Below are 26,442 nucleotides of genomic sequence, written 5' to 3' on the forward strand. Positions count from 1 at the left end.
TCTGATGGATCCTTGGTAATCCTGTACCTGTGATATAAGGCAGGGAAGAGGTCAGAAACAGAGAGTCAAAGAGGGAGCCTCCAAAAGGAGTTATAAGTACATGATACGTTTAATACTTATTGATCCAACTTAGACTTTTAAAATACAAGACAGTAATGGAGAGGAAAGGAAGCATCTAAAAAAGGAGCCTCTACCCTCACTTCAAGGTTCAGGACGAATTATCCAGGAGGCTCTGTCTGGATTGCAAACTGGGCCAAAGGGCGGTTCCAAGCCTTTGGAGTCATGGCTCTGGGCCAGACAGTGTATAGGGCTCCGTGCTGGAAAGCTCTGCTGATAAAGCCAGTCCTCTGGCAGCTTTGGCTGGGAGTCCACAATGTGGGTGAGAGGTGAGAAGCGGTGAAAGGGCACAGGGCAGTCCCCTGGGAGCAGTCTGTCTTCCAGCCCCAGCTTGAACGACACAGAGTTACGGTCTCTCCTCCCCTCACCCTCCACCTTCCCACAGGAGCATAGGGACCTTGGTCCTCCCGTGCACAAGTGGACCCCTAAGCTAAGCTCGGCATTCAAAGCTTCATTGCTCGGTCAACTCTCAGGGAACAGCGTTCAGCTGTGAATGTGCTGGCCTGTCATCTGTTAGGAATGCCTTTGGTTTTTTTTTTCTTTTTAAGATTATTTACTTATTTTTTTTTAAGATTTTATTTATTTACTTGTCAGAGAGAGAGAGGGAGAGAGAGCAAGCACAGGCAGACAGAATGGCAGGCAGAGGCAGAGGGAGAAGCAGGCTCCCTGAGGAGCAAGGAGCCCGATGTGGGACTCGATCCCAGGACGCTGGGATCATGACCTGAGCCGAAGGCAGCTGCTTAACCAACTGAGCCACCCAGGCGTCCCTATTTACTTATTTGACAGAGAGAGATCACAAGCAGGCAGAGAGGCAGGCAGAGAGTGAGGGGGATGTAGGCTCCCCACGGAGCAGAGAGTCTGATGCGGGGCTCGATCCCAGAACCCTGAGACCATGACCTGAGCCGAAGGCAGAGGCTTTAACCACTGAGCCACCCAGGCGCCCCACACCTTCGGTTTTTAAAATCCCTCATGAATGTAGAGGCTTGGAGGTAGGAGGGTTCGTTAGAAATGGGAAAGATGCACAGGGAGGGAGGTACGAGGGTACTGTTGAGGTTTTCACAAATTCCAGAACAGGCGGTATTCCTTAAGCTCCCCATCACCCCCCCGAAATTGCAGAGGACAAAAGTACCGAGACGGATGCTGCCATAACCGGCCACCACAGATTTGAAGCCTACTTCTCCAGGCAGAAGCCAGAGTGCCACCTGACAGAGCTGAGACAGGAGACGCCGTCCTGGAGGAGATCCCCTCAGAGGTCTCTTTCCACTCCGATGTTCCAATCTAAAATCTTTCTTCATCCTCCTCCTCGGCGTGGATCTTCCAGGCAAGAGCTCATTTTACCAGAGCAGCTCTACCAGCCGTGTACCCCGTGATCACCTCTGACTCGCCCTCCTCTCAGCTCTTCCTCATTCCCAGGACACACTCACAGATACTGGAGTCTCTTTTGTCTAGAAATTTATTAGACATAATTAATCTATGACAGTAGAGGATCTGGACAAAGTAAAATTAGTTGCTCAAACTTTTTACTTGCCCTGACCTAGCAGCTTTCGATTCACTTAAAATTCCCGAAGTATTTTCTCAAATCCCATTACCTTGATTAAACACTTTAAAAATAAGAGCGCCAAGGACCTGAGTCTGCTTTTTAAGAATCTCATTCACATTTATGGGAAACATTTAGTGCGCATTTCTTTTCTCATTTCCATTCAGGTAAGTGAAATGGCTTCACTTACCATGTGAAATGATAGGACTGACATTGACCTCCCACCTGGCCACAACCTATTTTTCTGCTTCACTTCCCCCAAATCAGGGGATCTGCAACCAACAAAGAACTCAACAGCCCAGATGGGAAGTGGGACCATGAATAAATGGCCTTTTCCTCATTGCTCTTTTCCACTCCCCCAACCGCCCCACACATATGAAGTCTGATTTCTCATAGAAAATGGTGATGCTCCTCCGTTCAGAGTACTCATGAAATTTCTTAACTACGTAACTGTTGTTGAAAATTAACGTAGCCGTGCCCGAACTGTTATATGACTTTAAATAAAAAAATGTGGCTGGTGAATCTAGATAGAGCTTTAATTTTTCTATAAACCACTAACAAAGTTCTAAAAAAGGCTTTTCACACAGGATTCCGGAGTCTCACACCTCTACTCAGTCAGGAAGGCAATGAACTATCCTTGAAAAACACTGGATTTGGAGTCTGAGGAATGAGGTGCTGGTGTGTTTTTTTTAACCGGTTTCCTCATCTGTCACAGGCTACCCACAGGCACCTGTCATGACCTCCCATACTATGGGGCCCCCAGTCCTTTCTACGTGCTTCTCATCTTTGTTTTCTCGCTGTACTACCTAAAGTCACCATTTCTACCACGAAGGTGCCTGATGCATTTCTGATTGTACTTCTGGACAGAGGAAGGGAAGGACTGCCATGATGAAAGGCTGTAAGGGGGGGTCATGGGCCTCTAGGAAGAAGCCATGTGGGGGTTGGGGGGTTGGTATCTGGTCAGAGGAGGAAGAGCTCTTTACTAGGTCTGAGAGAGGGCTGGTGTCAGACCTATGGTAGTTGTGCAAAAGCAGCGAGGAGCACACCCCAAAGGCTGCTGCATATTAATGTTCAACTGTTTGGGCCTTTTTCAATTGTTATACATTTAGCAAACAATGAGCTCCCACTATGAGCGTAAGATGCTCAATAAATGTTAGACGAAAGGAAAATACTCAGAAATTCAGAAGTCACTCCAGCCCTCTAAAAAACACCTATAAATTTTCATGCGCCCCATTCACCATTCTTGGCCCCACCTCTGCTCACACCACTAGTTGCTAAATGCTCCCACGAACAAGTCTTTAAGCGCCGCTTGACGTGGTCTGTGCCTCACGCAGACGCACCCTAGACGCTATCTTTCAAGCAGGCGCCGGTCTCCACCCGAAACCACTTCAGTGCACCCTCAGCTTCATCTGCGGATACGCCACGACGATGATGCCCGCTATGGAGGACACAAGACCTCCAAGTCCAATGATGCCAGGATTGGACTTATAGATCCCCAGCTGGTCCAAAGGGTTCAAGAGATCGCAGAAGTTCTTCACTGTGTCCAGGAGCAAGGGCGGGTGCTTCTTCAGAGATCGGAACAAGAGGAGGAGGAAGGCCTGGAGCCATTCTGTTTCCTCATTGGCCACGCTGTACCCAAGAGGCTCCTGAGACAGTGACTGCTCCATCCTCGCCCTGTCGCGTGCAGCCTGTTCCATCTGCAGGGAGAGTTCGTACAGGTCCCTGGCCAGGCTCAGTAGCAGACAATAGTAGTAGTGGCGGACAGCCCACATTCGCCATTTCTCTTTGTTAATGCCGGAGGCAAGGCCTACGCTCCTCACCCAGAGGACGGTATCACAGATGAAATAAATCACACGGTTCACGTTGGCTAACGTCAGGCATATGCGGGGCACCAGGTCAGTGGCGTGAACGCTCTGCTGGGTCGCCTGCACAGCATGTACCAGGTTGCCTAATCTGAACCCTGCGAGAAGAACCCACAATGGTTAACGAATGTCGAATTACTAGGTCATATGAAGGCAGAAGCCCTGTATTGGGGTGAGAGGCCAGCACTGGTGTGTTGACTACTATGTGAGGCTCAGTCTTCGCTCAGGAATCAGGAAGGACTTTACAGTATATTAAGGACACCGAAAATGATCCTGGCAGGCACAAAAGACAGTGATTCTTTAAAGTTACCACCTTCATTCCAGTGAACAGCTTAACACTGGCTTACTGCACCCTTCAGGCAAGGTCAGTCATGAGTGCGGACTGTGACATCCGAATATGACCAGCTATACTTCTTTAGAAGAAAAGTTCTATAACATGAAGTTTAGATGCAACTTTAGTTAGTTAGTTACTTATTTCTGCACATAGGAAGCTTTGATTCCCTGTGGCCATTTCTCTGACCCAGATGCCAACAATCTTTTGGCGAGTCTAATGCCTTAGATTTTATTTACTTTCCAGACAAAAGATGGCTTTTCTTATAAAACATCATTATCATCTGTGTGGTCCAAACCCCCTCTGGCTCCCTACTCAGGAAGACAAAGTAGAGACGGTAGGAGTTAGTGGCTAGGAAACCATTAATATTGTCGTCAGTGACTCCTAGTTGAATTAAATCCACCACTGCAAGGCGTATCCTCCTCTGAACACGTAATTCAGTTCATCAGGGATGTAGCAATCAACAGATATGTCTTGAGCACCTACCCAGAAGGAGTTATAATCCTACGCATTATGGAGAATACAAAAAAAGTACTTTCCTTAAAGGACTATATCCCACACTCAGCAAATGCTCAAAAGTAGCTACCCTCAAAGACTTATAATCTCACGAAAATGTCTGGTATGATTTTATCAAAAATACACAAACCAGGGACGCCTGGGTGGCTCAGTTGGTTAAGCAGCTGCCTTCGGCTCGGGTCATGATCCCAGCGTCCTGGGATCGAGTCCCACATTGGGCTCCTTGCTCATCAGGGAGCCTGCTTCTCCCTCTGCCTCTGCCTGCCATTCTGTCTGCCTATGCTTGCTCTCTCTCCCCCTCTCTCTAAAAAAAAAAAATACACAAACCAGACTGTGTAATGAACTATCCTGGGTTCCAGTTCTGGCTCTGGCATCAACTGGCTGAATGAACCTGGGTAAGTCCTTTCCAGACTTCAGAACCTTACCTCTAAAGGACCTGTAAGCTCTAACATACTAAAAAATCTGAAAACTTCTAATCCTATCCTTCAAAGCCATCCAAAAAAGCTCGTCCTATCCTCCAACATCCCTCCACTTGACAACTTAACTGCTCTGTCGAGCTAGTTTCCTCATGACCTTCTAATACAATGGTTTGCTCGTAACAATTCTGAGCCTTCGCAGGGGAAATCACCCTTCAAGGCTTTCCTTCCCTTTCTCTCTTAGCTACGCCTCAAGTTCCACCGCCTCCCAAACCTTTTTCCCCGCCTCTATCCTAGCTAATATATCTGGCACTAAATCTTATATCATTATTTATACAATGCAATCTTTTTTCTCTCATAAAGCTCAGCTATACCTAAAGCAGGTGCTCAAAAATGATTGTTCAGGGTCCCCTGGGTGGCTCAGTGGGTTAGGGCTTCTGCCTTCGGCTCGGGTCATGATCCCAGGGTCCTGGGATCGAGCCCCGCATCGGGCTCTCTGCTCGGCGGGGGGCCTGCTTCTTCCTCTCTCCCTCTGCCTGCCTGTCTGCCTACTTGGGATCTCTGTCTGTCGAATAAATAAAATCTTTAAAAAAAAAAAAATGATTGTTCAACATGGGATTTCTACATTCCATTCTAACCTCTCTGCCTGCCTACTGTAGGCAGAAGCTCATGTCAAGGATGGCCAAGACACTGCCTAACTCTAAGAACTAAAGGTGAGCTAACTAACACAGGCTATGATTAAGCAGAAAGATACAGTGTAGCACCAACTGTGCACAAAGGAGGGTGTTTGTGAACAGTCTGCAGCAAAACATTCAGTCTTCTTGGCCTCTCCTTTCGTGAGGGCAGCCTTCCTGGTCGACTTCACCAAAAAACCTCGAGGATTAGAAATTAAAGATCTGGGGGCACCTGGGTGGCTCGGTGGGTTAAGCCTCTGCCTTCGGCTCCGGTCATGATCTCAGGGTCCTGGGATCGAGCCCCACATCGGGCTCCCTGCTCAGCAGGGAGCCTGCTTCTCCCTCTCTGCCTATCTGCCTACTTGTGATCTCTGTCAACTAACTAACTAAATAAATAAATAAAATCTTAAAAAAAAAATTAACGATCTAGAGAGTATTTTGTGAACTGCAGGGTCTGACGATCTGAAACCGGGAGCCACTGTCCCTCACGAGATAGGGTACTTACATTTGCGGCCAGTGCTCACACTGGTCTCCAGTTTCTTGAGCTTCATTACCACCTTCTCTTTGCCAGCTTTAGGCTCTAACAAGTATCTAAGCAACATGCATGTGTACTGAGTGGCTCTGGAATGGAAAAAAAAAATGAGGAGAATGATTTACAAGCCAAATGAAATTTGATTCATGAAGTAAGGAAAGGAGGAACACGTGTTGCTAAAAGCGAAGTTTCCAAGACAAGTTCTCACATAAGTGGCTTTTACAAGAGCATAATTCTGCAACAGTCACTCCACGGGGCTAAAGGGCAGAACGTGGGACGGAAATGTGACACAAAGGTAATGAAACAGAACGGTGAGGTAACAGTGAACAGCCCTTCAAATGGCCTGTTGCTGGCACAGAGAAATGGGTAGAGTCAAAGTGGAAACGGCACAAAAATCTCCCTCGTACTAAGTCTGCAGCAATCCCTATTCTTTCTTTTCTCCTGTGTAGAACGATTTTTCTGATTTCTAAAATGAACCTTTTACCTATCGCCAACGACTTATGTGATCAGACACACTCCAACCAGAACCGAACGAAAAGTTCGGTTGTGAATTTTTTGTAAAAGGATCAAACACACACCAATGCATGAATATGTAGAGATATGTTTTTACATTTGTCTTTCAAAACTAGTTAGAATTTGGGGGTGCCTGGGTGGCTCAGTGGGTTAAGCCTCTGCCTTCAGCTCGGGTCATGGTCTCAGGGTCTTGGGATCGAGCCCCGTATCGGGCTCTCTGCTCGGCGGGGAGCCTGCTTCCCCCTCTCTGTCTGCCTGCCTCTCTGCCTGCTTGTGATCTCTGTCAAATAAATAAACAAAATCTTTTAAAAAAAATAACTAGTTAGGATTTTATATAAATACGGACTCCTGCTTAATAGTAGCCAGTAAAGCGATCATTGTTATGACTACAAGTAACACTGCCTCATTAACAGCAATGGAACCCATGAGAAATCCTGTGTCACATGCTCGAACATCTAAACGCACTAGAATCTATTTAACGAAGTGGGTGCCTGTTTCCCACAAGCCTCTAACTGCACTGGAATCCCTTCAGGCTATAGATAGGATTCTCAATAAAAATGGGGCACATTTTCCGAAATGGAGAACCTGTTATTGCGGATGAAGTAAAAAGAATTTTTAAAGCAGTTTCCTGGCTATAGGGCTCAAGTCGGTCATGCCAGTAAGTCCCCTTCTCAGATTTGGGCTAATAACAGCCATGTGTCCAAAACCCAGGTATTATTTTACGAATGCCAGTTAGTTCACAGGAGCTATCGATCACCACGGAGCTTGGGAAATGAATCCTAGAGATCTCAGATCTTGGTGAAAAGTATATCTAAAACAATTATTTTACTAACCAACCTCCCTAATAAACCTTGCAGGGTACATTCCAAGTGCACTGCATTTGAAGCCTTCTTTTTAATGAAGCTTGTACACAGTGTGACCATTTAAAAAAACCTATCAAATAAATTACTACAGTGGTATGGGCTGGTCACTACCATGGTGGTGGGCATGAGAGTTACCTGTGTGGATTTAAATCTCAGCTCTGCCACTGTGTTACTATTAACCTCCTGCTTCAGTGTCCCTATCTGTGAAATGGGAATCATTTAGAATATCTACCTCTCAGGGTTGTGATGAGGGTTAAATGGATTAATAGCGGTAACATGTTGAGAACAAAATCTGGCATCAAGTCGGTTTCGGAAAGTCTCGTGATCGGGGCTCTGCACACTGGCCTGTTTGTGTGAGCCCTGGCACACTCAGAAGAGAAGGGAAAGCTGTTAAATGAAACCACAACCCTAATTATTCCTTCTTTATTACTGAGCAAGAATCAACCAAATTTCTAAAAGAAACATCATGAACTAATTAGTATGAAAGCACAACCTCTGTTCCGTATTTTCAGTAGCATAGCGGGTACCGCGGAGGTGCAGTCAGCCCTGTCTGGCGCTCTCCACACAGTACCCAGTTTGACAGTTCACAGAACTATCTCACACGCAGAATCTTGCAGCGGCCAAGAGCAGGCTGCCCTCAAATGTCCCCATTGATTATTTTTTTAAAAAGTTACTTAAGGGGCGCCTGGGTGGCTCAGTGGGTTAAAGCCTCTGCCTTCGCCTCGGGTCATGATTCCAGGGTCCTGGGATCGAACCCCATATCGGGCTCTCTGCTCAGCAGGGAGCCTGCTTCCCTTCCTCTCTGTCTGCCTCTCTGCCTACTTGTGATCTCTGTCTGTCAAATAAACAAAATCTTAAAAAAAAAAAAAAAAAAGTTACTTAAGAAACAGCCAGTGCAGGGACACTCAAGACCCTCCTCTGTCCCCCAGAAAGCAGGAAACACATCTTCTCCCATGTGAAAAATACCTTCCCTATACTGAGGAAGTTGAAAGACATCCTTATTACCAGAGATAGGGGCTCTAAAACTGAGAAAGTTGTAGAAGCAAACCTCGTTACTTTTTCCTGATCCTACTACTCTCAGATCCCGCCGGCTCAAGAGAAATTTCTGCCCCTCCCTTAATTACATAGAATCTAAATTGAGGGTCTTTCCTAGAATAAGCGTTATTAGCAGAGATAAATTTTATCTGAATGACCCATCTGTATGGTCGGGCAAACATTTAATTACCAAATATCTGCTCTCCTTATGACTGTAAAATGCATTCCTTTCCTCTGAAATCCCAGACCTCTACTCCCTTCTCCTTAGCTCAGCATGAGACAGACACACACACACACACACACACACAAAACACCCCTCGTTTTCCTCTCTTTGGAATTTTCATGTCTATGGAGATACCCTGTGTACACCTGTTAAATTTGATTTTCTCTTTTTAATCTGTCTCAGGTCAACTTGATTCTTAGTCTAGCTAGAAGGATCTTTGAGGGAACAGGAATTCTTTCTCCCTGACAAACTTTAATCATATCTTTAACCATGGCCATTTTAAACTTTTTTGTCATTCTTACATTTTTACTCAGATCCTTTTACAAAAGCTTCCTGCAAATGTGTTTCATCTTGAGAGATTCATAAAAAGGAACTTTGACAAATACAGGTTTCCGATAACCTTAAGATCATAAAAGTGAACTTGGAAAGAATTTCTGGAACTAACAGGAGAACCGAATTTAAGCAGATCAAGAATAAATAACATGGGATTAAATGAACTGAGAAGGATAATTATAATTGTGACATTTTTGCTTGAAATATTGATAAATTTTTAATGTTTTGTTCTCCAGATTTAAGAAAATTTCTTCTCTTAAGCTATGATTTACAACAATTTCTTTTTTCTCCCTATCTGATCCCTGCAGAATTCAAAAACACCCATTGAATTCTTATATATTTTTGACAACATATTTATTTGGGCAAGTTCAGTAAGAGTTTGCTCTTCTTGTGACAGGACACAATTGGAAGCATGGTTTATGTTCAAAGGCTGTGACTGGAATGTCACATTTGGGAGACAGGCATTAACTCAGATATGACTAGGCAGTTCGAAGGCACTAAGGGTCATCGATGGAGCCAGTAAAGCCCTTTGGAAAAAAAGCCTGACAGCTTGCTTACCGGGTTCCCAGGAGCCTTACCAGGTGAGTAAGTCACCTCCTGACAGGTGCAAAAACCTCAGGATATTTTGGGAACCTCAAGAAGAGAAGAATTAGCCTTAATCTCTAGGTATTACAGGTGACAGCTGATGGCAAGTCTTTGGCTTGACTTCTGGCCTCAAGCGGCAGTTTAAAGTTCAATACGGAGATTCCTTACAAAAAGTTCCAGCAAAGCAGATCTTAAAAGGCCTATATGATTAAGCAGTATTTTTGCTGCAATTATGTAAATAACCAGGCCAAGTTTCTCCAAACTAGATATATTTTTGCAAAGAAATTAGTCTTAATTTGGCTATCTTTGGTAAAATGAAACTGATTATAAAAAAAACAAACATACAAGTCAGGAAATGACAGATGCTGGCGAGGATGTGGAGAAAGGGGAACCCTCCTACACTGCTGGTGGGAATGCAAGCTGGTGCAACCACTCTGGAAAACAGCATGGAGGTTCCTCAAAATGTTGAAAATAGAACTACCCTATGACCCAGCAATTGCACTGCTGGGTATTTACCCTAAAGATACAAACGTAGTGATCCGAAGGGGCACGTGCACCCGAATGTTTATAGCAGCAATGTCTACAATAGCCAAACTATGGAAAGAACCTAGATGTCCATCAACAGACGAATGGATAAAGAAGATGTGGTATATATACTCAATGGAATACTATGCAGCCATCAAAAGAAATGAAATCTTGCCATTTGCGACGACGTGGATGGAACTAGAGGGTATCATGCTTAGCGAAATAAGTCAATCGGAGAAAGACAACTATCATATGATCTCCCTGATATGAGGGAGAGGAGATGCAACATGGTGGGTTAAGGGGGTAGGAGAAGAGTAAATGAAACAAGATGGGATTGGGAGGGAGACAAACCATAAGTGACTCTTAATCTCACAAAACAAACTGAGGGTTAATGGGGGGAGGGGGGTTCGGGGGGTGGTATTATGGACATTGGGGAGGGTATGTGCTATGGTGAGTGCTGTGAAGGTGTAAACCTGGCGATTCACAGACCTGTACCCCTGGGGATAAAAATATATTATATGTTTATAAAAAATAAAATAAAAAAAATTAATACAAAAAAAAAACAAACATATGCTGCAGTAACACAACTTTGTGGATATTAGATTCAAATAACAATTTATTATGAACTGGACTAGATCCTGGTTTCTTCTAGTTTCTTCCAATGCTTGGTTACAATTCTCCAAACTAATATTTTTGATATTCTTGATTGAAAATCACTTGATAACTAAAACTTCCCTTTTTCCTAAAGCCCTGGACATGGAGCATGAACAAGTTGATGTGAACTTCAGAAAAACCACAACAGCTCACACAAGAGCAATTTTCATGCCTGGTGCTCTGTGAGCCACTCAAAATGATCACCAGAGACACTCAAACTACAAACCAAGCAATTCTGACGGATTGCCACTGCCTGCCCTCACTTGATATAAAGATTCTTTAAACCTGACAACTAGAAATCCTTGACTGGCTACACTCAGAACTCAGAAACTGGTTTGTAATTTGATCCGATCATGAATCATTGTTTTTCTTTTGTTTTCATCGAAATGCCTTATTACCTGATTATCTGAACCACAGGCCTAACTCTGAGAACACACTTGCATCGCCACCTCCTGAAATGAGTTTAACTGAAATGACCTATTGTCAGAACTGAGACGCTGGTTCAAGGAGACAGGACCATCTGTCAGCTCAACTTTTAATGTAGGAAACGTCCAGGAAAGTTTCAGAAAAGGGAAGTGTAGCAGCCGAGGGTAAGCCACCCCAAAGTGTATCACTCGGGCACACTGATTATTCTAAGTAAGAAAGTTACTTAAGAAACAGCTGGTGCAAGGACACGCGGACCCTCCTCTGTCCCCCAGAAAGCAGGAAACACATCTCCCATGTGAAAGATACCCTCCCTGTACTACGGAAGTCAAAAGACATCTTTATCACCAGAGACAGGGGCTTTAAAACGGAGAAAGTTGTAGAAACAACCTCGTTACTTTTTTTCTGGAATCCTGCTACATCAGCCTAAATCCTGTTGGGGATTCCCTCCCAAATGAAGCTCTCAAACACCTGTTTTCTTTATCCTGTCAATTCCTCACAAATGTTATTGTCTGTCTAAAATGTATAAAAAGTGCCTGCCTGGGTCATTTCTCTAGGTCTGAATTTCACATATGGGCCTCTGTGCACACACCTTCTTTTTCTTTTCTCCCCCTCCTGTGAAGCTGTTCCGTGTAAATGTAATTCTTAGTCTAGTTGAAAGACGTTGAGGGTAGGGGGAGAATTTTTCCTGCCCTACAATCTCAATGAGATAGGGCAATAATAGTAGATAAATACAAATTCTGTCTCTCCGTAAGCATTTCATTTCACAACCAAATGGCTGGCTTCCCGGGTCACAAATGCCAGCCCAAAGTTCATCTTAGAAAAAAACAAATCCCGGGGGACGCTTGGCTGGCTCAGGCGGTGGAGCCGCGGACTCTTCATCTCGGGGTTGCCAATTCGAGCCCCACCTTGGGTACAGAGATTACTTAAAAAAATAAAATCTTTAAAAAAAAATTAAAAATGCCGGGAGGAAGGCTGAGCGGAGAGGACCCGGTCTTCCCCAGGTTAGAGGAACGCTGGTGGACTGGTCCACGGCGGTCAGGGCCCGGGCGGCTGCGCGGCCACACACCCGGCTGTCCCGCGGAGGCTCGGGCGGACAGCGGGGTCCGGTCCGCCAGACTGCCTGCGAGAAGGGCTCCGGAACCGAACTCCGTCCTGCCGCCGTCCACTGAGCGAGCCCCTCCTCCGGAAGCCGGGGAACCCGAGACCTGGCTCAGGTCGCAGCACGGGGAAGGGGTGGAGGCCGCGGGCACCCGACTCACCTGAAGAGTCGGTCCCGGCCCTGGGTCTGGTTGGTGAAGCGGATGAAGGTGTCCATGGCTTCCGGCCCGAGGCCACGTGTCGCCGAGTTCAGTCGCGAGTCCTCAAGAGCTTCGCTGGGTCCCCTCGGGAGAAGCTCAGTCTCCCCGCCCCCGTGGGGGTGGGCGCGCCTTCCGGAGAACGACTTCGCGGGCTTCCGGTGGGGGCCGGAAGTGGCGGTTACTAAGGCGACACCACGCTCCCGGCCCAGGTGAGCGGAAACTTGGCCGCTCCGCTTGGGTTCAGCGGTTCCCCGCGTGTCCCTGGAGGCCCCTCGACATCTAGGGTCTCCTAGAGGGGGACTCAGGGGGGGAAATCTCCCGACGCTCCTTGACATCTAGGGTCTGTTAGAGGAGGACTCGGGGTGGGGATCTCCCCAGCCTCTGACCTTTCCGGAGATCTTGAGAACTCCGGAACCCCATGCGGCATCCCGAATGGAGATTCCCCTGAGGTTTTGCTTAATCGTGTCCCACCTCTGTACCTAATCGTGTCCCACCTCTGTACCTCGGTTTCCCTTGAGCAACCCCAGCTCCAGGTTTGGGGTAGGAAACAGCAAAGATAACCCAATGCGTGGCATGTATTTCTAGCATGGAGAGCCAGGTAAAGTGGGAGAATTTTCTGTTCGGATCGTTGAGTACTCAAGATTGCCACCTGAGGAAATCCTAGAGGGGCTAATATGAACAAAATTGAGGCAGAAATAGATTCTGGCAAAACTGCAGCACTGAGCGTTGGTTCTTTGGGGCTTGAAGACATAGAATCCCACCCGCTCCGTAATAGTAATATTACGAAATATAACCCCTACAATCAAAAGGTTTATTTTTGTAACCTTTATTCCCTTGGTCAGGCCTGCCCTTAACATTTGCAGGCCAGGGGGAGGATTACAAATAAAGACCCACATACCATATGGTTATTTTTTAATTATTTTTAAAAAAATATTTATTTTGGGGGCACCTGGGTTGCTCAGTGGGTTAAAGCTTCTGCCTTCGGCTCAGGTCATGATCTCAGCGTCCTGGGATCGAGCCCCGCATCGGGCTCTCGGCTCAGCGGGGAGCCTGCTTCCTCCTCTCTGCCTGCCTCTCTGCCTACTTGTGATCTCCGTCTGTCAAATAAATAAATAAAATCTTTAAAAATATATATTTTTAAAGATTTATTTTTATTTATTTGAGAGAGAGGAGTGCTCAGGGACATGGGGGGGCTGCTGAATGGAGACAAGGGAGCGGGGCCCAAGCACACTCGCAGTGAGTGGGGTTATGTCTTCATCAAATTTTGTCTTTATCAAGGGTTTTGCCCATGATGCACCTTGGTATAGATTTCTTCATGTTTCCTTTGTTTAGGGCTTGTATTCTTCTTGAATCTGTGAGTTTACAGTTTTATCAAATTTAGAAATATTTTGTCTATTTCTGCAGATTTTTTTTTTCCTCTTCCCTCCTTTGGGGATTTCAATCACACTTATATTAGACTACTTCAGGTTCTCCCATACCTTTTTTCATTTTTTTCCCCTCTCTCTCTCTTTCAGTGTTTCTATTGCTGTATCTTCAAATTTCCTAATCCTCTGTCCATCTAATTTGTTTTGCTCTGAAGAGCTTGTGATTAATCTGATCGAATGTACTCTTCATCCCAGACACTGTAGTTTTCATCTCGGGAAGTTCAGTTTGGGTTTCTTCCACATCTCTAGCGAACATTTCCTCTTGGTTTTTAAACATGTGAAATACATTTATAACTGTTTTATCTGCTAGTTCTAATAAGTGCGTTGATGATGAGTCAGCTTCAGTTGACTGACTTTTCTCTTTGTGAGTTTCTTGCCTCTGCATGCCAGGTCATTTTTTTTTTCATTGGATCCCAGATATTTATTTCATTGGATGCTGGATATTTCTGTTTTCCTATAAATATTGTTGAGTTCGCTCTGGTATGCCGTGAAGTTACTTAGCAATTTTTTGATCTTGTCACTTTTAAGATTTGACTAGCAGTACCAGAGCAACGTTAATTCCAGGGCTAATTTTTCCCTTGCTTGGCAAGACCTTCTGATCACTCCACCCAGTGTTTGTAAATTATGAGGCTTCCCATTCTCCTGGGTGGAAACCGGCATTATTCCTGATGTGAGTTCAGCTTACTATTCCTACCCGTGATTTCAGGTGGCTCTTTTCTGTCATATTGGGGCTCAGCTAGCTCCTCTGGCTATGCACCAGAAACATCACAGATGAACCCTAACGGGTGAGGTAAGAGGATGGCAGTAGGTTTCTACAAGGGTTCCATGCCCCCCCCCAGTGCTCTGACAGTGCAAGACGCCCACTCCACTACATGTGAATCATCTCAGAATGGACCCCATGTGCCACATTAAATGCCTTTATTTACCTGTAATTTTGAGAGCCTTTTTATAATTTGTACAGTTTTGAGTTCTATGAAGTTCAGGTTACTTGTTCTTTTCTATGGACTGAAACGTTATGCACACACACAGCCTGGAGCTGATAAGTTGTGATATTTTTGTGAATGTTTAATTATTTTCATTTCTTGGGGATTTTGTTTTGTTTTAGTCCATTTTTTCCCCCGAGTCTCAAACATTTCTACAGGCCCTAGAAAAATCTCACAGGCCATGGGCACTCTGTCTACAGAACTCTGTCAGTCAGTAGCAGTGGGCCTAGAGAGAAAGGACCAAACGAGACAGCAAGGATTCGAAGTGCTTGGATGGCATCTGGTCAGAGACGAGGGGAAGGAAGGAGAGCAGTCCTGGCTCACTACCCAGCTGGCCTGGGCATAGCCACTTGCAGAGATGGAAGAAGGAAGAGAAGACCTAAGTTGTAGGAGAGAGGTGGGACCCAGACAGACACTCTCTGAGCAGGAGCTGGAGAAAGGCAACAAGGATGCCACATTTCCTCTCCCTGTGCCATAGCACCCATCATCTTGAGCTATTCTGGAAGATGTGACTCGTTAACACCCAGTTCTGCTGATATCCTTATTATATGAAGGGCATACTTTAGTAATGTGGTAACAATCCTGTGATAAATAAGGAAAGCGCCAGTCTCTAGAATAAATAGTTCCCAGGGATTTTTGTGCTAGAGGGGGGGATGTGCTGTCTTCTGGTAACTTCTCTTTTTTCTCAAAGGACCTTTGCTTGCTTCCTTTGTCAGCTTTTCCAAGTTTCCTAGACGCTCCCAGTGCCAGCTTCTGGGATGTCAACCCCCAGAGGAAGTCAAGTCTCCAGTTTTATGAGAAAGGGGGTGCTCGAGGTGCCATCCCCAACAGAGAAGGACTGGTCAAAGGATGATGAAGATGATTATGTCTTCATAGATTTGGGTGAGGAGGTGGATTCCCTGCCACAGCCTTACCGCATGATCAACAAGATGGTGAACCTTCTGTTTGACAAGTGTTGGGAAGTTATCCAGGAAAGGGAGGCACGGAGGGAAGTTGAGCTCAGCCGGACCCAGCCCACTTCCTACACTCCACTTATAGAAAGCAAGGTATGGAGGAGCTGACCAGGAGTCCCTGTTTCCCAGTAGAGTGTTGATAAATGAAAATGCCTGATCCAGGGAAGGAGCTCCTACAAGCAACCTTCCCTCATTAAGACAGGTGCATTTCTGAAAGATTACTAGGCTTGCTGATGTTGATTAAAATGGATCTAGTAGGGCGCCTGGGTGGCTCAGTGGGTTGGGCCACTGCCTTCGGCTCAGGTCATGATCTCAGGGTCCTGGGATCGAGTCCCACATTGGGCTCTCTGCTCAGTGGGGAGTCTGCTTCCCCCTCTCTCTCTGCCTGCCTCTCTGCCTACTTGTAATCTCTGTCAAATAAATAAAATCTTAAAAAAAAAAAAAAAGACAGCCATGGTTAATGGTCCCTCTACCCAGCAAGTAGCATGGCATTTTAATTAATTAATTAATTAATTAATTTTAAAAATGGATCTAGTAATCGCTTGGGAGAAATGGGTATTCTGATTAGTTGGAGATTATACAGAAAGTCTTTTATATTCTGTTGTTATTTAAAAATACTTCTGAATACTTTAATCACTCTCTTGCTTGATGACTGGGAATCTGCCAGTGTCTCAGCGTTTCCACGGCATTCTAGATGATAAAAGTACAGGGAACAGGGACACTTGTCTACTCATCACAGGACCTGTGGTCATGGTTAGTCTTGTAAATGTGTACTTATTCTCAACTTGGTTGTTTTCTCTGGCTCTTTTCTCCTAAAAGTAGAATGCTATGACTTTCCTGATGCTTGGGCAAGATACTTAGGTGAGCACTCTTTGGGGGTGATATTCTACCTAGGAAGGGCCCACATGCCTCTTTGAAAAGTTAGCTCACATTCTTGCAGATGGTGGCAGCTGAAAATCATTCCTTCTTCCTTTGTTTTTTGTTTCCCCAGCTCAACAAAATGCCAAATTGCATGGCGATTTCCCAAGACTATGTCTTTATTGGAGGAGCCAAAGGATTCTCCATCTATAATCTGTACAGTGCCAAACGAGTATATGGTTGGGAGAAACTTAAGGTGGATGTCACTTCCATCTGGGCCACAGATTTGGGGAGTGAAATACTTATTGTTCCCGTGGATGAAATGGGTACATGTTCTTCCTCTTTTTTTTTTCTTTTTAGCCAAATTTATAGTTATCTGTAGACTGTTCCAATTTAATCTCCTCTCTAGGTATGGGTGGGGCCAGACCTGGAGCCTTCTCCCTGGTCACATAGTATTAACTCACACACACAGAACATGATTGTGTGCAAAGCACTAGTCTAACATTGCTCATAAGCTGACCCATGCAACCCTCACAACAGCTCTGGGAGGTAAGTAGAATTTCTTAACCCTGTTTTTCAGAAGAAGCCACTGAGGCATTGAGGTTAAATAACTTACTTGGGATGATGTAGAAGGAGAGTGGCACAGGCAGGATGCTGCCCAGCCAGCATGGACACGGAGTTCACACCCTTTGGGCACTCAGAAATCCCGCTGCTCAAATAAAGTATCTTTATTTGAGGGATCGTTTCTTCCCCTCAGCCTGAGGCTGAACCAGGCCTTCATGGGGACGAGAGTACCCAGAGCCACAGACAGTGTAGTGGAGGACAGTGTTTCTGCAGGAGAGTGAGCCGACCAGACTGGTGTTTTAGGAAGGGCGCCGTGGTAGGACTAAGTCACAATGAGAGAAAGAGATGTGGTTGTGTAGTAGTTGGCTTGTCCGGGGGTGCAATTCTGTACTACCCCAAATAAACCTATCTTCTGTTGGGAAAGAAAGACAGAGAGAGTGATAGAGAAAGGAAGGAAAGGAAGCGAGGGAGAAAGAAGGAAAGAGGGAGGGAGGGAGACCAAGAAGGACTGTTGCTTTCATCAAGGAGAGAAATGGTGAAGGTCTGAACCAAGGCATGGGCTGTTACAATGAAAGGAAAAATCATACTATAGTTTTGTAAGATGCTATCATTGGGAAAGTGAGCTGAGGGATATAGGGGTATTCTTGGTACTATTTTGGAAACTCTTCTCTAAGTTTGAGCATGCGCTTTTTGAGGCGGCTAGAGGGGGGATTGTTGAATTCAAGGGGAATTTGGTCTAAAGATAGGATTGTATTTTATCACACTGCGTTACATCCGCTGGGTTTCACGTCTGTGTGACCTCAGTATAATACATGTGAAGACAGAGACCGCCTTGGCTGTCCCTGGCACATCGGTGGACCTGCAGCAGATATCCTGTGGTTGTTTATTGGGTTGAGTTAGACCTTCACCCACAATGGGACCTTTGCCTTTGTCTTTCTGGATTATGGGTGTCAGAGCGAGTTAAGAGTGTCTTACAGAGGCTTCCGGGACCAGAGGATGGGCCACGGTAGGCAGAGAGAACCCAGCAGGGAGAACAGCCTGAGCATGTCAAGTCAGGGGTGGAGGAAGCCAGGGAGACTGAGAGGCCAGGAGAAGGCTTAAGGACCCGTGAGCACAAGCTGCTAATTCAGAAAGTCAGATCTAAAATTCCAGTTCTTTGATTCATTTGTCTGTCTTACCTTCTCTGTTTCAGGCATTGCTAGACTGTTCTATTTTTACAAGGATGGTCTTTTCCTCATCAAAGCCATCAATGAAGTGGTAAGTTCCTGTTGTTTACCCTAGAACTGGGCCAAAAGCTGTAGCAAATGAAGTTGACTTTTACTATGGAGGTGATGGCACCTGTCCTAGAGTAGAAAGATAGAGACTCTCTGGACAGAGGGCCTTCTCTAAAATATCCAATTTAAAGACCCCCCACCAACTGAGGGCACATGCTGAAAGCTGTGGATTTATTTACCTTGTTTTGGGGAGAAAAATTTACTAAGGATCTCCAGTCCAGAATGAGCACCAGACCAATATATTCAGCAAATACTTACAAGTCCCTACAATTTCCAGGCTGCTTCCCATCCTGTCCCCTTGCCTATGCTGTTCCCCCTGCTCAGAGTGCTTCCCTTGCCTCCATACCTACTGTATGTACCTCTTAAATTTCCCTCATTCCCTTACATTTCCTTTAAGAGCAGCTCAGATATCTCCTTCTCTGAGATACTTTCCCCAAAATGCCCCTAAAGACCCAATCTCTCCCTCCTCTGTCCGCCCCCATACAGAATGGAATCTCTGTTGTAGTATTTTCTCTACCTTCCATCCTTGTTTGTTTGTATGACTACTTCTTCTCTTGGATATAACCATCCTGAGGGCAGGAGACGTGTTCTTATTCACCCATGTTTCACCCACGTATCCCTTGTTCCTAACACACTGCCTGTCTACCATAGGGTCTCGGGAAGTGTTTCGTGAATCGAGGAGTAAAAAAAAGAGAGAGGATACTGCTCAGAGTAGATTTTTACCTGCAGTTTGTCTTGTAAAAAATACCACTGATGGGCATCCAAGCAAGTCAGTGGGGAAAAGAAAGTATTTTCAACAAATGATGCTGGAATGCTAGAGGGGAAATGAATTCCACCCTACTTTGTACCATATGTAAGAATCAATTTGAGATGGATTATGGGTCTAAATGTAAAGGCTAAAAACATTATCCTTTTTAAAGAAAACACTGGAAAATATTTTAGCCACCTCAGGGAAGGCAACGATTTCTTAGAGCATTTTTAAAAATTTTTATTTATTTATTTGACAGAGAGAGGGAGAGAGATCACAAGTAGGCAGAGAGGCAGACAGAGAGAGAGGGGGAAGCAGGCTCCCCGCTGAGCAGAAAGCCCGATGCGGGGCTCGATCCCAGGACCCTGAGATCATGACCTGAGCCGGAGGCAGAGGCTTAACCCACTGAGCCACCCAGGTGCCTAGGGAAGGCAAAGATTTCTTAGGACATGGAAAGTACTAAATAGAAAAGAAAAAATTGATATTGGCCTTCATCAAAATTAAAAGCTTCTTCTGTAGATGGCACTGGCAAAAGAATAAAAAGACAGGCAGCGGACCGGCAGAAAATAATTGTAAATCACCTACCTGATGAACAACTTGTATCCAGAACATGCGATGAACTCTCAAGACGCAAACTCAACAATAAGGCAACAAACAACCCAGTTTTCAAAATGGGCAGGGGTTTGAAAAGACGGTTCCCCAAAGAAGATAGATGGAAAGTAAATGAGTTGCTCAGCATCCTTAGTCATTAGGAAAACGCAAGTCAAAATCACAGCGAGCTACCACGACACGTGTATTAGAATGCCTCAAGTTCAAAAGAGTGACCATACCAACAGTTGGCAGAGATCCAGAACAGCGGGAACTCTCATACACTGCTGGTGGTGAAACACAATGGTACAATTATTTTGGCAGGTTTTTTTATAAGTAATGTCTACACCCAACGTGGGGCTCAAATTCACAACCCTGAGATCAAGAGTGTTCCACTCCTTGATATTTACACAGGAGAACTGAGGGCGTATCTCCGTACAAACACGTGTATGTGAATGTTTATAAGCAGCTGTCTGTGTCCTAGCCAAAAACCGGAAGCCACCCAAACGTCCATCAGCATGGGGGGCGGGGATAAGCAAATTGTGGTATGCCACTCAATAGTATGAACTATTAATGCATATAACAACATGGATGCATCTTAAAATAATTACGCTGAGTGGGGCGCCTGGGTGGCTCAGTGGGTTAAGCCTCTGCCTTCAGCTCAGGTCATGATCCCAGGGTCCTGGGATCGAGCCCCGCATCAGACTCTCTGCTCAGGGGGAGCCTGCCTCCCCCTGTCTCTCTGCCTGCCTCTCTGCCTACTTGTGATCTCTGTCTGTCAAATAAATAAATAAAATCTTTAAAAAGAAAAAAAAGTAATAATTACGCTGAGTGAAAGAAGTCACACACAAAAAGAGTACACACCATATAATTCCATTTATATAAAATTTTAGAAATATGAACTAATGTAGTGACAGAGAACATCAGTTTTTTCCTGGGGTGGGGTGGGAGAAAGGTGAAGCGATGATTACCAAGGGCAGGAGGAACCTTCGGGGGTGATGGATACGTTCATGGGCTTGTGGGATGGTTTCAAGAGATATACATATGTCAAAACATCAAATTGTACACTTTAAACATGTAGTTGGTACATGTTATTATATCCCTAATAAAGCAGTTTAAAAAAATTAAAACTTCTCATCAAAAGATGCTATTGGAGTTCACTCTCTAGCAGGAGCTGACGGGGGGCCCTGAGAGCCTTGACCGGCCCCACCAGCACCAGCCCAGTGACCCTCACACTCTAGGGGGAGCCACAGCTGTCCCCGATCAGAGTGACAGCAATCCTGAGCCGTGGAGCGGAGACCCAGCAGGGACCTCCACAATGCCCCCGCCCACACCACAGTGCCCCAGCCTATGCCACCTGCCCACAAGCAGGGAGCAGTGGCACCTGCTGGTGGGGACAAGGAGGTCATGGCAACAGAGGTTTAGGGACCAGTCAGGTGGTTCCAGGCACAGAACAGACACGGTTTCATCAGCAGCAAGGACACCAAGGAAGATGTATTTGGATAGCAGACTGCCATAAAAGGTAACCCCAAGAAGGGACTTTTTGATATAGGAGATGGAGAGATGGAAGAGTTGGACGTTGTTGGAGGAGAAAGTGTGCAGAGGCAGTGGGCATCATAGGCCCTGGTGGAGTTCAGCACAAGGCAGTAAATCAGCGCAGAATAGAACCAGGGGGAACGCTGTCCATGTCTAGGGCTGGGCCTCCACACAACTACCAGTGGGATTCCAGACTTGTGAGAGTAGGGAAAGGAATGAGGGGTCAGAGAGTGCCCCTGAAGGTCAGGCCCCACACACTGGGCCCGGCACAGGTGACAGTCCCCACCTGCATGTGGGCAGAGCCCGTTAGGGAGCCCATCACGCTATGCCAACCCTCCCGTGCAGGAGGGACGAAGAGGGTAGACGAGCAGGGCGCAGAAGCAGGTAGATCAGTGAGAGAATCTGTATCAGGGGTTGGGCCCACCTCACCAAAGACCCCCTAGAGAGGACAGCAATGAAGAGAAGGAAAATCAAGGAGATGACACCCAAGGTCAGCAGCCTCCTCAACCCTGCAACTTCTATTACTGATGCAAATGCCTGGAGAACCTAAGCCATAAGATGGCAAAGGGACAAAAGCAGCTGAGAATTCAGGTGAGGCGTCATGGCTCCCCAGGCTGAGCAGGGCGTGACTGAGCAAATGCAGGCTTACCACCTGTCCCGGCACACACTTCAGTCAGCCGACAAGGAGTGATCTCGAAAAATAAATATCCAGGGGCACCTGGGTGGCTCAGTGGGTTAAAGCCTCTGCCTTCGGCTCGGGTCATGATCCCAGGGTCCTGGGATCCAACCCCGTATCGGGTTCTCTGCTCGGCGGGGAGCCTGCTTCCCTACCTCTCTCTCTCTGCCTGCCTCTCTGCCTACTTGTGATCTCTGTCTTTCAAATAAATAAATTTTTTAAAAAAAGAAAGAAAAATAAATATCCAGACTACACCAAAATAAGAGGTTTTTGCACAGCAAAGGAAACCATCATCAAAACGACAAGGCAACCTACAGAATGGGAGAAGATATTTGCAAATGACATATCTAATAAAGAGTGTCCAAAATGTATAAAGAACTTACACAACTCAACACCCCAAAACCAAATAATCCAATTAAAAAATGGGCAGGAGATATGAACAGACATTTCTCCAAAGAAGACATGCAGGTGGCCAACAGACACATGAAAAAATGCTCAACACCACTCATGATCAGGGAAATACAAATCAAAAAACCACAATGAGATCACCTCACACCTGTCAGAATGACTAGAATCAAAGATAAGAAATAACAAGAATTGGCAAGGAGCTGGAGAAGAGGAACCCTCGTGCGCTGTTGGTGGGAATGTAAGTCAGTGCAGTCACTATGGAAAACAGTATGGAAATTCCTCAAAAGATTAAAAATAGAAATACCACATGATCCAGTAATTGTACTGCTGGGAATTTATCCAAAGAAAATGAAACACTAATTTGAAAAACTATATGCACCTCTGTATTTACTGTAGCGTTACAATAGCCAAATTATGGAAGGCCCCAAGTGTCCATTGATAGATGAATGGATACAAAATATGTGGTATATACAGATGCAATGGAATATTACTCAGCCATAAAAAAGAATGAGATCTTGCCATTCGCAACATGGATGGACCTAGAGGGTATAATTCTGAGTGAAATAAGTCAGACAGAGAAAGACAAATACCATATTATTTCACTCTTAAGTGGACTCTAAGAAACAAAACAAACAGAGGGAAAAAAAGAAACAAATAGACTGTTAAATACAGAAAACAAATTGGTGGTTGCCAGAGGGGTGGGGGGGATGAAATTATGACATCCCAGCAATAAGAAGTGAACGAAAGATTGGAGCTGAAGACCTTCAGTGCTTGTATTTCTACCGTTGACCAGACAGCTAGAACTATGGCATCATCTATGCAGCATCTGGTTTTTATTTTTACTTGAAGATGTCTCTTTTTGGTAATACCAAATGGGTTTTTCGAAAAGTCTGGTTTTTCTCAATACACCTTTAAAGGTTTTAACATTGTTTCATATCTAGCCAAGTTGAGATATTTGTTTGTTTGTTTGTTTGTTTTGGAGAGAGAGCGAGCCTGCGGTGGTGGGGTAGAGGCCAAGGGAGAGGGAGTGAGAGAATCCCAAGCAGGCTCCATGCCCAGTGCAGAACCAGATGCAAGGATTGATCTCACCATCTGAGCCAAAATCAAGAATTGGATGCTCGAGCACACCGAGCCACCCAGCTGCCCCTCACCGAGTTGAGGTTTTTAAGCACCTCATTTTTAATTTGTAATAAAACATTACAACTTGATTTTTTTAAAAAAATCAACAAAATGCAAGCACCTATTAATAAAGATCTTAATAATAACAAGTATCTTTGTTATTATAAAGATACAATTAAGAAAATGAAAAAGCAGGCCACAGACAACCATAAACATTGAGTCTCTCACCTGGCCTGAAATTTGAGCAAATTTCATACCAGGGTTACAGTCAGTCTCTTCTTGCTATGGACTAAATGTTTGTGTCCCCACAGAATTCAGGTTGAAAATCCTAAACTCCGGTGTGAGTATTAGGAGGTGGGGCCTTTGGGAAAGGTTTAGATCATGAAGACAGAGCCTTCATAAATGGGATTAGTGCCCTCAGATGAGCCCCAAGAGCTCCCTCAACCCTTCCACCATGTGAAGGCACCTGAGAAGGTGGCAGGCAGGAAGTCTACAGACCAGCAAACAGGCTCTCGCCAGACATTGAATCTGCCAGATTTTTGAAATCTTTGGAAATCTTGGGTTTCTAGCCTCCAGGACTGTGGGAAATAAAGGTCTATTGTTTATGAGTCATCCAATCTATGGTATTTAAGAAACTAGGAAATACATCCAAAACCTTTAGGCAGGAAATCGAAATTCCACCATTCCTCTCCATCGTCAGGCTGACCTTACTCTATCAACCCCTCTCTTCTTTTCAGGATGATGCCAGCAAGCAAACCACCTGTGTGAAGGTGGAGATCTCTCAAGGAGGGGGTTTCGCAGCCTTCCTCCTACAAGGTGAGATTAACCGTGAGCTGATAAGAAGGTTCAGATGTGTAGTCTCTTCCAGATAACCACCTCTTTTCAAACCTTTTATTTAGAAATAATTTATGGGAGTTGCAAAGATAGGTACAGGGTTCCCCTGGTTTTCCAATACCAACATTTAACGTGACCACAGTAGGTTTGTTAAAATTAATGACAGGGGCGTCTGGATGGCTCAGTGGGTTAAGCCTCTGCCTTCCGCTCAGGTCATGATTCCAGGGTCCTGGGATCAAGCCCCGCATCAGGCTCCCTGCTCAGCAGAGTCTGCTTCTCCCTCTGCCTGCCTCTCTGCTTACTTGTGCTCTCTCTCTCTCTCTGTGTCCAAAAAGTAAATAAAATCTTAAAAAAAATTAAGTGATGACATCGATATAATACTATTAATAAAGGTAGTGGCTTTTTTCTTCAGGTTTTGCCCGTTTTTCCACTAAATTTTTGTTTGAAGGCTCGATCCAGGATTTCATATTCTATTTAGTCATCGTGTCTTCTTAGTCTACTCCTGTCTGTGACAATTTCTCAGTCTTTGTTTTTTCATGACCTTGACACTTTTGAAGAATACCAGTGAGATATTTTGTACAAGGTCCCCCAGTTTCAATTTGCCTGCTGTGTTTCTCATGATTCAACCAGGGTTAAGGATTTAGGGGAGATGCCACAGAGGTGAATTGCTCTTGTCGTTGTATGTCGGGGGTATGTGCCAGCAATATCACCCAGGTAACTGGTGTCTTCCAGGTTCCCCCACTAAGATACTGCTTTTCCCATCCCATACTATGTTAGAAGCAAGTCACTATGTCCAGGCGACACTTAAGGGGAAAGGATTTAAGCTTCTCTTCCTGGAGGCAGAAGAATCAAAGAATTTGGGGGCATATGTTGAAACCACCACAGTAACTGATAAGCATTTGGGGGGAGATACTTTGAGACTACGCATATATCCCGCATCCCCTTAAAGTACAACCCACCAATTCTAGTATTTGCCATTGGCTCTTACCTGCTGTAATTATTACTGCAGAGATAGAACATCTTTTATTCAAGTGACTTTTAGCTTGATTTTTATCTTTTTTAAAAGATTTTATTTATTTGACAGAGAGGGAGAGACAGCAAGAGAGGGAACACAAGGAGGGGGAGTGGGAGAGGGAGAAGCAGACTCCCCGCTGAGCAGGGAGCCTGATGCGGGGCTCGATCCCAGGACCCTGGGATCATGACCTGAGCCAAAGGCAGACACTTAATGACTGAACCACCCAGTCAACCTGACTTTTAACTTTTAAATATTTAGACATATGGTATACGGGCCTCTATATTCTTGCCACAGGTCCCTCAAATGTTAAGGGCTTGAGGAAAGTATATACTTCAAAGGAAGCTTTTATACTCTGTCCTGTTTCCTAGGCCCCAACAAAGTACCACAAACCCGGTGGCTCAAAACAAGACAGTTATTCTCTCCCAGGACTAGAGACTAGAAACCTGAAGTCCAGGGGTCCAGATGATTGCGTGTTAAAGGAAACACTTAGCTAGAGCCCCAAACCAAGGGGAAGTGGCCTTTCCCAGGTTGTCAGGTATTGGGTATAGAAGCTGAGTGTGTTTCCATGACAAGTTAAAGCCTCACTCCAAGGTAGTCCTTGGTGATCATTTCCTCAAATATCAGAAGAATGCTCTGGAGGGAATCTCTCCCAATTGCAGCCTCAGCCATCCCCTCTCAGTCATGGCTTCTGTGTCATACCGCCTTCCTCCCCTGACAGAAAAAGCAGTATGACAAAATGTCTGTGTAATTTACCTCTTGGAACCTAGCAAAAGACAGGGGGACTGGGCAGAGGTGACAGCTTGGTTAAAAACCGTAATACCAGTGCTGTGAGGGTAAGGAGACTGGCTTCCTTTAGAAGGCAGTGGCCTGAGGGGAGAGGCCCTACAGCTCCCCGGGAGTGAGGACTGTCAGCGACCCATGGCAGGACCACGGCTCCCTCGGTCTGCCCAAGTCTCTGTTCCGAGGGTGCCTGCTGGGCCCCACGCTGGGGGTTCTGAGAAGACAGGCCTTTCCTCAGGGGA

The 26,442-nt window shown here is 45.3% G+C and overlaps 2 protein-coding genes across 3 annotated transcripts in view; one reads left to right on the forward strand and one right to left on the reverse strand.

The window, feature by feature from the left end:
- Positions 1-3,028: 3,028 nt before the first annotated feature.
- Positions 3,029-12,464, reverse strand: LOC111152616 (peroxisomal biogenesis factor 11 alpha). 2 transcript variants are annotated; one of them, XM_022511149.1, is made up of 3 exons: positions 12,402-12,464; positions 5,959-6,074; positions 3,029-3,521 (listed from the first exon to the last, which is right to left on the reverse strand). In XM_022511149.1, exons 1-3 carry the CDS (start codon positions 12,455-12,457, stop codon positions 3,043-3,045), a joined length of 651 nt encoding a protein of 216 aa, XP_022366857.1. In that variant the 5' UTR covers positions 12,458-12,464; the 3' UTR covers positions 3,029-3,042. The 2 variants fall into 2 exon arrangements, with proteins under 2 accessions (XP_022366857.1, XP_022366856.1); XM_022511148.1 differs by having other exon boundaries at positions 3,029-3,614.
- A 3,141-nt stretch (positions 12,465-15,605) lies between these two features.
- Positions 15,606-26,442, forward strand: part of LOC111152701 (WD repeat domain 93) — a 43,096-nt gene continuing 32,259 nt past the window's right edge. Inside the window, exons 1-4 of the mRNA XM_022511274.1 lie at positions 15,606-15,893; positions 16,792-16,984; positions 18,415-18,479; positions 24,309-24,387. Coding sequence (XP_022366982.1) covers positions 15,606-15,893; positions 16,792-16,984; positions 18,415-18,479; positions 24,309-24,387 — 625 coding nt within the window. The remainder of the gene's footprint in view (positions 15,894-16,791; positions 16,985-18,414; positions 18,480-24,308; positions 24,388-26,442) is intronic.

The sequence above is a fragment of the Enhydra lutris genome, unplaced genomic scaffold (assembly GCF_002288905.1).
Source record: "Enhydra lutris kenyoni isolate GAN:26980312 unplaced genomic scaffold, ASM228890v2 scaffoldscaffold29, whole genome shotgun sequence".
Classification (NCBI taxonomy): domain Eukaryota; kingdom Metazoa; phylum Chordata; class Mammalia; order Carnivora; family Mustelidae; genus Enhydra; species Enhydra lutris.

What these genes read in the sequence shown, in the direction of transcription:
- LOC111152616 (XM_022511148.1), bottom strand. Translation starts at nt 12,457, where the DNA reads ATGGACACCTTCATCCGCTTCACCAACCAGACCCAGGGCCGGGACCGA. An exon ending in GGCCGGGACCGACTCTTCAG is followed by an intron (nt 6,075 to 12,401) that starts GTGAGTCGGGTG and finishes TTTCCATTCCAG; the next exon opens with AGCCACTCAGTACACATGCA. An exon ending in TGTGAGCACTGGCCGCAAAT is followed by an intron (nt 3,615 to 5,958) that starts GTAAGTACCCTA and finishes TTCTTCTCGCAG; the next exon opens with GGTTCAGATTAGGCAACCTG.